At 42.3% G+C, this 12,055-nt stretch overlaps 1 protein-coding gene across 13 annotated transcripts in view; it reads right to left on the reverse strand.

The window, feature by feature from the left end:
* The window catches only part of PRDM15 (PR/SET domain 15), a 41,667-nt gene that overhangs the window by 21,772 nt on the left and 7,840 nt on the right, over positions 1–12,055 (reverse strand). For 8 of the 13 annotated variants that reach the window (XM_049834962.1, XM_049834960.1, XM_049834955.1 and 5 more), the window contains exons 3-7: positions 11,076–11,169; positions 6,118–6,271; positions 4,407–4,659; positions 3,109–3,231; positions 380–478 (exon numbers count right to left, since the gene is read on the reverse strand). In XM_049834962.1, coding sequence (XP_049690919.1) covers positions 380–478; positions 3,109–3,231; positions 4,407–4,659; positions 6,118–6,271; positions 11,076–11,169 — 723 coding nt within the window. Of the gene's footprint in view, positions 1–379; positions 479–3,108; positions 3,232–4,406; positions 4,660–6,117; positions 6,272–11,075; positions 11,170–12,055 lie in introns of those variants that run through there. The other 5 variants (XM_049834964.1, XM_049834963.1, XM_049834966.1 and 2 more) reach the window with 5 other exon arrangements.

Consider the following 12,055-nt stretch of genomic DNA (forward strand, 5'->3'; position numbering starts at 1 on the left):
TTACTTTTACTAAATCTGTGCCATAAATACCAGGCAGACAATATCAGTAAGTATAAGCTGGCATCACTGACCTTATACACTGCTCATGCAGTTCCCCATCCTTGATATGCCCAACATTCACATGTCATCTTCTAGACAACAGTTTTATTTCTTCTAGTTTCAACATCACAGTTATTTGCCCAGAGACTGACCACTGCCATATCCAAAATATCAATGTTTTACCTTCCTCGCTACCCTTTTTCTTAAAGGAACACAAAAATTAAAACCTTTATCTTACTGCCTCATGGATGGGGCATGGCTTCACAGTGTCCTGCTTTGGAAGAGCAGAATTCTCCTGATGCTTCTCAGTACGCTCTCACAAATTTCTAGCACTTCCTACCTGTGAGCAGCTGAGGCTCCTGGAAGGCAGATGAACACACTTTACACGTCCACTGGCTGGACTCTGCTTCTGCAGCTCCAGTGCCTTCTGGAGCATTCACTAAATCACAACAAGAAAAAGTACTGAAAAGTTTGGAAAATGGGAAGGTGGTAAATCCCTGTAGCTTTGTTTATCTTGCAATAACTCCCTGAGTACCACAAGTCATGATTTAAGCAGTAAGAGGCCCACAGGGGCAGCTGGGACCACTTCAGGACTTTCCAAACACAAACACTTGAAACATCAGAACAGATGAGAAGTCAGAGCAGAAACTAAATGATGCCAGGACAGAATGTCAGTGCTCTTGTGAAGTCTTGAGGATCCCTTTTACCACTTTCTAAAAAGTGTGATTATCAAAGGCATAATATAAAGCAATTTTTAGCTCCTTTAAAACTGGGGTTACCAGTCCTCTTCTGGGTCAGCTGAGGACAGAGGCAGGAGAAGCCTCCTTGTTCTCTGTGAAGAGCATTGCAGAGTAAGAACATTTGGATTAATGGAAGTAAGGGTGAGGACAATGAAAACCTGGTTTTGAGCAGTTTCATTAACTAGATGTTCTATGAAACCACCATATTAATGTTTTAATTAATGTATCAGCTCACGACAGATGCAGAAAATAAAGAAGAATTAGGCAGAAAATGGAACCGGAATAAAAAAAAACAAAAAGGAGGAAAACAGTTACTCTGTTCACAGTCCATTGTCTTTAAGTCCTTGGATGATATGTCTGAATTTGCCAAGAGGATCTGATACATCTGGACTCTTTCAGAGATTTTTTGGTACACACAAAGCTGAATATTCCACAGGCTACAAGACTCCCCCAAAGAAGAAGGATGACACTGAAATTCAGTTAAGTGAATGGCAGCACAGGAGATTCAGACTGTGCCTCAGTTTCTGCCACAGATTTCCTGTACTATCATTAGCAAGTCAGTTCATCTCTCTCTGCCTCAGGACCCCATCTGTAATGGGACAATAAACTTACTTCCTCCTTTTCGCTGTTGGCTCTTAAACCAAAACAAAAGATTTTCTGAGGCAGAGGTTGTTCCCTGCTACAAGTTACCTTCAACATTCTGCACTACAGAGGTGTGATCTCATCCATGCTGTAATAAATAAATAAAAAATGACTAGACAATTCAGCAACAAAAATTCCTTCTTCACAGGCTACGTAAAGAACTATCTTGAGAACTCTGTCTGGGAGGCCAAAACCAGCAAACCTAAACCCCAAGATTCTGCTTAACTTTAAAAAAAAAAAGTCAGATTGGTAAGTAACCTATAAGTTATTGTATCTGTCTCATGAAGTTGCAGGCTAGTAAAACTGAAAAAGTAAAACTGAGAAAGCACTATCTGAAAAACTGAAGTCTGTCTTGGAAATATGTCCTTGACTCTGCACTTCCCTTGCTCCTTAGCTGCCTCAGGCAGTGAACCTAGAAACCCTAGTTGTGCACTGGTTTGCTGGGAAAAGTCAGGTCCTGTTTAGGTTCCCACTTCTTCAGGCTTCCAGGGCAGCTGCAGGGCAACCTAGTTTACTTGGAAGCACAGATCTGTCAGTTGGCAACTGCTCTGTACAACTTGAGGCAAATAGTCAGAATCAAGAGAAGCATATTTTGTTTTGGAAACACCAGAACACTACATCAGTGGGAACACTTTAGGGTTCCCAAAGTATAATAGGCAGCATTTTGTTTCTATTGAAGTTGGACTTTCAGACAGTAGGATGAAGGATGTAGGAAGGGTTGTTCAAATTATTCATAGTTGCCCCCCTTCCCCACTCGGAAAAATCAGTTATGCCAAACTGAGAGACAACTCCCCAGTCAAGTTCAGATTTTAGCTGTGACAGTATCCAGGTTAAATGAATGGATCTTCTGATGAATTGCTCTGTACACATCTGCAACAACTCTCCTCCTCTTCTCCTGGCTACTTTTAGTATTAGTAAGCAAAATTTAGCAAAGTAACCTTTTCAAAGAACAGATCCAGAATGGTTTTGTTCTGATCCTGATCTTCACACTATGTACTCTGAGTTTACTTTTAGACACGGCAGTTTGTGTTAAGTGGGTTCTTAATTACATTGTTCTACTTATCAGAGATTACAGGGTGGAAGGGCATTGCTTCATAGTCAACCTTGGAGACCAAGTTCCTATGACACCACTGGTTATTTCCTGAGCCATATGTTCTTTGCCAAGAGTATCTGTATTGCTTGTAAGTTTATCTGAATTTGAGCTCCTGTAATCTAGAACAGTCCAAACTCTAATAGGCTTCTGGTATTATTGTAATTTAATGTAAGGATGGCCAGTGTTCTTTTCATTTCCAAACAGCACTGTTCTTGCATTCACAGTCTCATGTTTTCTTCTAGAACCTGATCATTGGAACTATTACACTTTGCACAGAGAGTCTGAAGATTTTCTTTTGAAATTGGCCCCGCCCCAACACTAACTACCTCTAAAGTCAGAAGCAGTTGTGGTTTTCATGAAAATCACCTGCCTAAAGGTTTATCGGCTCCTCTGTCGCTTTTTGAACTGCATATGTATTTTAAGTACTATGCCCATGAAAATAAAAATCAAAATCCAGACTTTCAAATTATCTTTAAATTAGTATTTGTTGAAAGTTATATAACTATAATATATGCATAGAAGTGGTACACCTAACAGCAACTTAGATCTATATCTGTCCTTTATCTCCCTTAAAAATACCATAATTTTGCATACCTGCTGGATCAGCTGCTGGTATGCTGGATTTCTTCGTTTTTTTATGGGGGAAGACAGCAGATGAAGGTTTTGAAGAGATTTTATTCCCCTCTTTATCAGATTCCATCACTACCAAACACAAATCTGTGAAGAGGAAAAACAGTTCCTTTTCTTTACTTTCCAGACCCTTTGATTCTCTTGCTCTGTGCTGAGGGCAGTAACCATAGTCAGAAAATTTTGCCCTATAGCAGGCCTGCAAAAACATTCTCATGTAAAATCCTAACTAGGACATTCTTATGCCTGAATCTCATACAATGAGCCTTTCATATTCTGGAGTGTATAGTGAAAGTGCTGAACAGAGAAAGCAGGACATACCTCACAATATTTTTAAATATCCATATACACACAAAAATACATGAACAGGTTAAACTAAAAAGGAAAAAGATGAAACCTCTCAGTTAATACCAGCTGGAAACATCTTAGAATTCAGAAACCTGTTAACCACATTGATTCAGCTGTAGCACTTTAGACTGTGCTTACCATCAAGATCAGCCATAAAGCACGCTGATGGCAATGACCTCTCCCCAAGCCATTTGTCACCCCAAACTATACTCAGCACAGCAGTAATACCATTCAGGGAGTACTCCAAACTCAAGATCAGGAAGAAAATGCCCTTGCAATGCTAAAGGATCATTTCTTTTAGCTGTAGAAATGCAAAAGCAGAAGAAAACAAAGGGGCAGAGGAACAAAAGACTTCTGGCAATTCTAATTCAGATTCTAAAAAATCTGCTGCCTTTCTTTGCCAATGCATAATCATGTGGAATGGCAGTTCACTCTTGAGCTTATCTTATTCTAGTGGGTCCCATGTAGACTGCATAAGACAAAAGTAGTTTTTTAGAACTGTATAACAGTTCTGAGCAAAACCAAAACATTTTCACTACAACTGAAAAAGAATGGCTTCTTTAGCAAATCTGCATATATGTTTAGACTTACACTGACACTTGGGTTCTTTTGCTCTTCTAACCAGAAATGTTTTTGATGCAACCACCAGTTCTTTAGTTAAGAACTATTTATCCAGTTTGTTCACTGTCAAGAGGCTGAATCATCGCCTAGGCCATCCATTTTCAAAAATTCAGATACATCATGGTGAAGAATCTATGCTTTCTTCTTGTAGGACAACCATGTATGCAGGTTAGCCTGACTTTAAAGGCTAACAAACTCAGGGTCAGAGCCTATTTGATAAACAGCACTGTCAACTACAACAGTAGGGGACTATCAGCACTGGGCCCTTAGGAAGGAAAAAAGGCCCCCACACATACCATTGGCAATACTAGTGACCTGCTTCAGCACTGGCTTTTCCATTTTTTTGGCGTAAAAAGCTGCATACCACACTCGCAGCTCAGTTCCTGGTGGGATGTCCCGGGAGGTGGTGAAGTAAATATCATTGTCATGCTGGAAGGCAGTTAAGTTTTGATGCTCATATTCAGTGGCTGGTCGCACCATCATCATCCAGTTGCAATCATCTTCATTCGAGGTGTCAAAATATACCAGGGGCCCATCCTTCTGGAACAGCTGCCAAGCAAAATATGCATATAATAAAACCCTAACAAATAATACAGTGTTAAGAACTTTTATTTTCTGCTTTTGCAATGGCTTCCATTCAATGTACATCAGAGACAAAGCAAGCCTCAACACTTGTATCAGGCATGTTTCATGTACCAGTCACATCTTCAGATCAGTAAGTCTAAGACAGATGTTGTGGTTTAACCCCAGCCAGCAACTAAGCACCATGCAGCCGCTCACTCGCCCCCCCGCCACCCTCCCCCCCAGTGGGATGGGGGAGAAAATTGGGAAAAGAAGTAAAACTCGTGGGTTGAGATAAGAACAGTTTAATAGAACAGACAAGAAGAAACTAATAATGACAATACTAATAAAATGACAACAGTAATAATAAAAGGATTGGGATGTACAAAAGATGCGCAGTGCAATTGCTCACCACCCGCCGATCAACACCCAGCTAGTCCCTGAGCAGTGATCCCCCGCCCCCACTCCCCCCAGTTCCTATACTGGATGCGATGTCCCATGGTATGGAGTACCCCGTTGGCCAGTTTGGGTCAGGTGCCCTGGCTGTGTCCTGTGCCAACTTCTTGTGCCCCTCCAGCTTTCTCACTGGCTGGGCTTGAGAAGCTGAAAAATCCTTGATTTTAGTCTAAACACTACTGAGCAACAACTGAAATCGTCAGTGTTATCAACATTCTTTGCATACTGAACTCAAAACATAGCACCATACCAGCTACTAGGAAGACAATTAACTCTATCCCAGCTGAAACCAGGACAACAGACTACCAGAGGCAGGATGGAAACAAACTGAACTTCTATCCTAAGAATTCTTGCTATAGGCACCAGTTTCTCACAAAAATTGAATGACTGAATACAGGAGAATGGAGGGGAATCCAAACAGCACGCTGTGAAACACCCATCAGCCTGAGTCATGTTTCTAAATCTTTACTTCTGAGTTAAGTATTACTGAAAACTAAGACTGAACTCAATTTTTACCATAGCATTTTTTCCTACCAAAACTTGTCAAGAGAAGAATAAAATAAATGCAAGATAGAAAAAAAATTATATTTATTCTGCATGTTCCATAAACCTAATGCATATGGCACTCATTAAGCAAATATAATAAAATTGAACCCTCATTAAAACAACTGAAATGAACCGCCATAGACATTGTCCTTCTTGTATGATCACATGCAGAAGGTGAAAGACAAGGAGTTTCGCTGACTGTATCCTAGCCCTATCTCCTGTAAGGATATTCACTTCAAACATGCAGAATGAGCCTCTAGTTTGGTTCTTCTGTATCTTGCCCAGAGAACGCTTGTTTAGCTAGTCCATTATAGCGTATGCCTAAAAGATGTCCCAAATTACGCCCCCACACACTTCTTTTTTTCTCCATAGTGTTAGATAGCATAAATTCATCACAGGTAAAAACTGACTCCTTGTTATGGCTTTTCATGTGCCGTGTCTTACCTTCAGGGGAAAAACTGATTCTTTTTCCAGCTTGGCAACTCTCTTGGATTCAAATGGGCCAAACTGTGTACGCTTCACTAGCTGAGTCAGAGCAAACACTCCTTCAGTCCCATCTTCCAATTGCCTTATCTCCAAATTAGAAGGCAGAGATGATCTAAAAATTGAAGAGAGAATTGAGAAACAAAACCAGTTACAAATGGGACAACACTGCAGTGTTGGCGCCCACGGAAGAAAGAAGTCAGCATCTATTGCTCCAATCTCCAGTGACAGCAAAGTTTTCTGATCAACATACCCTAACTTCTATGAGGATTTATAAATAAACAGAGGAGAATAACTACCAATAGTTGAGGAGGGCCAAATCAGTGATTACTTGAGAGAGTTCAATCCATGTAAGTCCAGGGACCCAACAGGCTGCACCTGAGGGTGCTGACAGAGCAGTCCAATACCACAGTAAGACTATTCTCTATTGTCTTGGAAAGATCATGGGCATCAGGGAGGTCCATGATGACTGAAGGCAGACAAATGTTGCACCCATCTTCAAAAAAGGCCAAAAGGATGATACAAGGAACCACAGATTGGTCGGCCTCACTTCAGTTCCTGGGAAAATCACTGAACAAGACCTTTTTGGGAGACGTTTATGGGCACATGAGGAGAAGGTGACTGGAAACAGTCACCAAGGATTGATTAAGGGCAGCTCATGCCTGACAAACTGTATGCCTTCCAGGATAAAATGACCAGGTTTATAGATGAGGGAAGAGCAGTGGATGTTATTTCCCTTGACTTCCTAAGACTTTCAAAACTGCTACCTCTGTATCCAGGTTGGGATGTTATGGTCTGGGCAGGTACACAACTACTAGAGTAAATAACTTGTTGGGTGGTTATGAGAGACTGGAAGAGTTAATGTCTCAAACACTGTGGTGGGGCAAGTTCTGCTTAAGGACGAACTCTGCATAACAACGAACCCTGCATAGCAAGGAATCCCAGGTGAAAAGAAGCCGATCAGCACCCATCAGCAACTGGTGGGGCAGGGCATCGTACCCTGCCGGAGGGTGCACAGCTCCCCGTTCTGATGTGCTGTTTTGGATATGCTGAGCAGGGCAGCTCACCATGTATGGTGAAAGATCCTGTCTGCAGAGAAGGGGAAGTTACTCCCCAAACGACCCCCAAGTCCACAGACCTATTTCCCAACGGCTCACAAACTGCTCAGGACACCTAATTAGCCTAATGAGTTCGAGTGCCTGCCCGAACGAGGGGCAAGGATGATAAAAGGACACAAACTGAAGCCTCCCCCAGGCATGCGCCCACTGGAGCCGGACCCCTTGGCTGACTGAACCAACGCTGGACCCAGGACCAGTGAAATCTTTCTCTTCTCTGCCTTGTTTCTCTCTTTCTCTTTCTTTTTCCTTTTCTGTAATCCCTACACCTTATCCCTTTAGACATAAACCGTTGACGAAGTCTGGGACTAGGAGTGAATCCAGCCGCCCCTGGACTCCTCACTGAGGAGTCTAGAAAGTAAAGGGGTCCGCTCTGAACCTCATGACTCAATGGGAGGGGTCTCCTTATTGTCTTCCCTGAACTGATCCAAAAATAAGCAAGGCCTGTAGTATATGTTTGGTGATGTAGCGTTAGCACACGTTACACAGTTTACTGACGTAGTTTCATGACAATTTTTGTTGTGAGCATACCAATTTTTGTGGTGAGCATGCCAATTCTTGTGAGCGAATTAAAGTTGAGTTTTTGGAGTTAAAGGATCCCTGGTGTCATTTCACCTTAATCCTGACCTGGGAATCAGCAAACCTGAGTTGTTGTCCTGAGAAATTGGGACGTGACAGTGGTCAGGCTTAGAGGGTCATGATAAATGGTTCTTTACTTGGAGGCCACAACAACTGGGATACCACAGAGGTCTGTGCTGGGACCTGTACTGTTTAACACCTTTATCAACGACCTAGAAGGGGCAATGGAGTGCATTCTCATCCAGTCTGCAGATCATACCAGTTGGGGGACACAGTCCATATATCTGAGGGCAGGATTGCTATCCAGGGGGACCCTGGACAGCCTGGAGAGATACATTGACAGGAATCACATGAAATTCCAATGACATGTCCCAAAGTCCTGCACCTGGGCAGGAAGAACCCCAGCCAGTACCATCACCAGGGAGAAAGACCCTGGGGGTGGTGGTGAGCAGCAAGCTGGACATGAGGCCATAGCATGTCCCAGCAGCAAAGGGGACCAAATGCATCCTGGATGGCATGAACAGAAGCAGCTAACAAATTGAGGCAAGTGGTTATCCCCCTCTGCACTTGCTACATCCTAGCTATCTATTGCCTCCTGTTTTGGGCTTCCAATATGGGAAAGACATTGACAAACTGGAGTGAGCTCAGGGGAGTACCACCAGGACAGTCAAGGGCTAGAGCAGTTACCTTGTGAGGAGAGGCTGGGGAAGCAGAGCTTGATCAGCCTGGGGAAGAGATGGCTGTGGGGGCCCAAAGAGCCACCTGTGCACACCTACAGGGACATCACTGAGACAGAGGAGTCAGGCTCTTCCCAGGGGCTCATGGCAAGAGCAGAAGAGACAATATGCATAAAAATGGAAAATAAGAAGTTCAGCCTGGATGTTAGTTCTGACTGGAATATTCTGAGACCTCTTCCAAAATAAATTATCCTATGGCTCTACAGATCTCTGGTTATGATCATGCTTATTTTAAAAAACAACCTATATCCCTCCCCAAATTAACACCTTATGTACTTACGCAGATCATAGCCCTTAAGATGAAAGCCCTGGAAGTTTCCCTTCTGTCTTCTAACTCCCTTATTGCAAACATTGATACATTGATCACAAGTACTTCTGTGCTCCCAGCCTCTCTCATGTACCAAACAAGCTTCTGAGAAGAACTACACGTAGTAAATATTGTTACTACATACAATACACAAAGAACATCTTCCAAATTACTGGAACCACCATATTGGTTCTACAGACACCAAATGTAACCCTGTTTTTTCAGGTCTGTGCTAATGGATGAAAAGCTAAAAATAATCAGACAGGCTACTGACTACTCTATAGAAGCTGACCCTGGCAGATCTACTTCCCTGTCTAGATGAAGAGAAATACAAAAAGATTGTAATCATAGTGATAAACAAATGAACTGAAAAAATGCTTTCAGTTTTAATAACAGAATATGAATCTTAGAGACAGTGAAGTTCAGATGTTTAACACTTCTTTTCTAACCATAAAGCATCCATTCTACCTTTGCAGTAGGACAGACGAAACAATGATCATGTGGTTAAGCAGCTCGACTGGTTTTTAATAGATTCATATCCAGTTTGTGGTTAAACTTGCCCTCAACCTCAGACAACTTACTCTCTCAGCTACTGTTCCCCAGATGTAAAATAAAGGCTGCAACTATATTTCTTCTTTCCCTTTCTTATCTTGCCTGTTTTCAGCTGTAAACTCTTCAGGAAAATTAATACATTTTTCTGTAACACAGCCATTTTAAAACTCTGCTTTCAAATCCACTACCCAGCAGCCCACACTTCCACTAGGGAAAACAGCATCTGCATGTCAAAAGAAGGCTGAAACCCGGTACATGCACCATATTTGCAAATGTTCACAGCAGGAACATCTAGACAGTATGGTAATTTTCCACCATACAAATCAATATAAGCATTAAATTGCAAGGCAAAAAAAAGAAAAAAAGAAAAAAGGTAAGAAATAATAGTTTAACTTTTCACTGAATCTGCTTAGTATGGGCTAGAAACTTACTGCACTGCCCAGTATCTGTGTATAAGAAAAGCACCTCCATGACCAGTTTCTATTATTCCTATGGGCATTTTGAAATTACCCTCAAGAACGAAGCACCTCTAGTGTCAGGGCTGTGGAGACAGTAGTCCCCATTAACACTTGCTGCAGAAGATGATCCATGGCAGGTTTCCAGGCACAGGAAGGCGGTGCCTGGCAGGCGCTGCAGGAAGCTTCCTTTTCTGGGAAGGCCCAGAAAAACGGCTATGGCTCCTGCACACGTGCAGCCAGTTTACACTGCGGGACACCAAGAGCATCCTTCCCAGGCAGAGAGGGGTCATGGCACCCAGGCGGCAGACCCAGCACATTCAGTATTTGTTACAAAATGATCCTAGGAATACACAGTATGGCCTACATATCCAGCGTGTGTCAGACTTGCTGCCCACGTGCCCGAGTTTTCTGTCCATGACTTCCCACAAAGAAATATGGAAGCCCTAAGCACACTGTATAATACATGAAGCCATTTGAACTCTCTTCCCTTTTTGGATTTGTACTGCATATTCACAATAGTTGTTTCTTTTCCTTAGCCTTACATTTTACACCTTAATACAAATTTTGCTGACAATGCCCGATTGCCTTTCTCCGTAAAAATCACTACTCAGTGTTGTTTTCTCCTAACTAGATTTAGTCTATTTGTTTCTTTTGGCAAGTGTGAATGTTTCTGCTGTGCTGTCACAGATTTTCTGACAGAAGCATTACCCCTAATCATTTGTAAAGACTCACAATAATGAGAACAACTTCTTTCGCTTCTCAATGGAGGAACTACAGAGGTTACACCAAGCAGGAGGACACAACCATTCATACAAATGAGAAATCCTCACACACTTCTCTGAAACTAATATGGTACATCTGAGGAGGGAATAAAGCTGCAGGTACTTGACCAAGACAGAAGTTATCACCCCATCTGGCACCATCTGACTTTTTGCCAGAAACCTCAGCAAAGAAGCCAAGTCCTGATGAGCAGCAAGTTATTTTTTGGCTTCAATTCAGAAAAGCACTTAGGTGCGTGCACCAACTTTTCTATTTAATCAAGGCCATGTGCCTTCCATAGAATGGGACTTCACTTCTCAGCTGTCAGTGTGACACCCCCTAAACAGCAAATATGCTTTAAAGAACTAACATGGGTGTTGGATTAGTCAGAACTAACACAAACGTTCCTTACCTTGCCCTGCTCAATACAAAGGAGTCTTTGACTGTCACCACGGGGCCCAGTTCAGGACACTCTGAATCATGGTACTGTCCACAGTCCTCACACCCTGCAAGGAAACAGACAGTATACAGAAAGGTTGATGAAAAACACTTTCGTAAGACAGCTACCTTCTTTCAAGAACCAAATACAAAATCTAGCACCAGGCAAAATACATACATACAGAGACAGATGTTTGTTTATATTGCTTAAAAGAACATGTATAATTGAACAAGTTGATAGCTGGCACCTGTGTAGGTGAGGTAACACAGACCGTGATCAGTACTATCAGAAGACAATTGTTTAAACTCTCTCTCAAAGGAAAATAATCGCCTTACAAATCTACAGTAAATATTCTGCTTAAAGATGGCATTAGTCTTCAGATAAAGTGCCGTAACATCTAGCAGCTAAAGAAAACCACATTACTACCTTCGCCAGAACCCAAGCTTTTAGAAACAGCTTGGGTAGCATGGTCTTTTTAGCGGCAGGAGGCATAAACCCAGCACCAGTAGGAGAGCTGGCACAGGGCCTCGGCAGGGTATGAGCATGCTGGGGGAGCCCAGCACTGCCCAGTGCCATGCCTTGCCCGCTCACATTCTTCACCCACAGCGCAGGGAAAGATACCTCCAAGATACCTTCTGGTGCCTTTCCAAACAAGTCAGCTGGCTGCACAATACACTTTGGCCACTTCTTAATTCACTGTTAGCTTACCTAAATTAACTTTTAGTTTAAGTGGCTGTAAATTACCCAGAACTGAATGGTTCCTAAGAAACAATTTTCAGACCAGGATAATTTGAGGCTTTCTAAAATAAGCCAACTTAACAGGATTTCAAATGCATATACATTGCTTCACTGTGAAAAATAGCTGTCAAACTGCTCTGCCTGGTCAGCTGCTGACACAGCTTAAAAAGAGGTCATTGCACAGGGCTTATATTCTTATAGTGCGATTTCTACCT

This window comes from Accipiter gentilis, chromosome 32 (genome assembly GCF_929443795.1).
Source record: "Accipiter gentilis chromosome 32, bAccGen1.1, whole genome shotgun sequence".
NCBI classification, from domain to species: Eukaryota; Metazoa; Chordata; class Aves; order Accipitriformes; family Accipitridae; genus Astur; species Astur gentilis.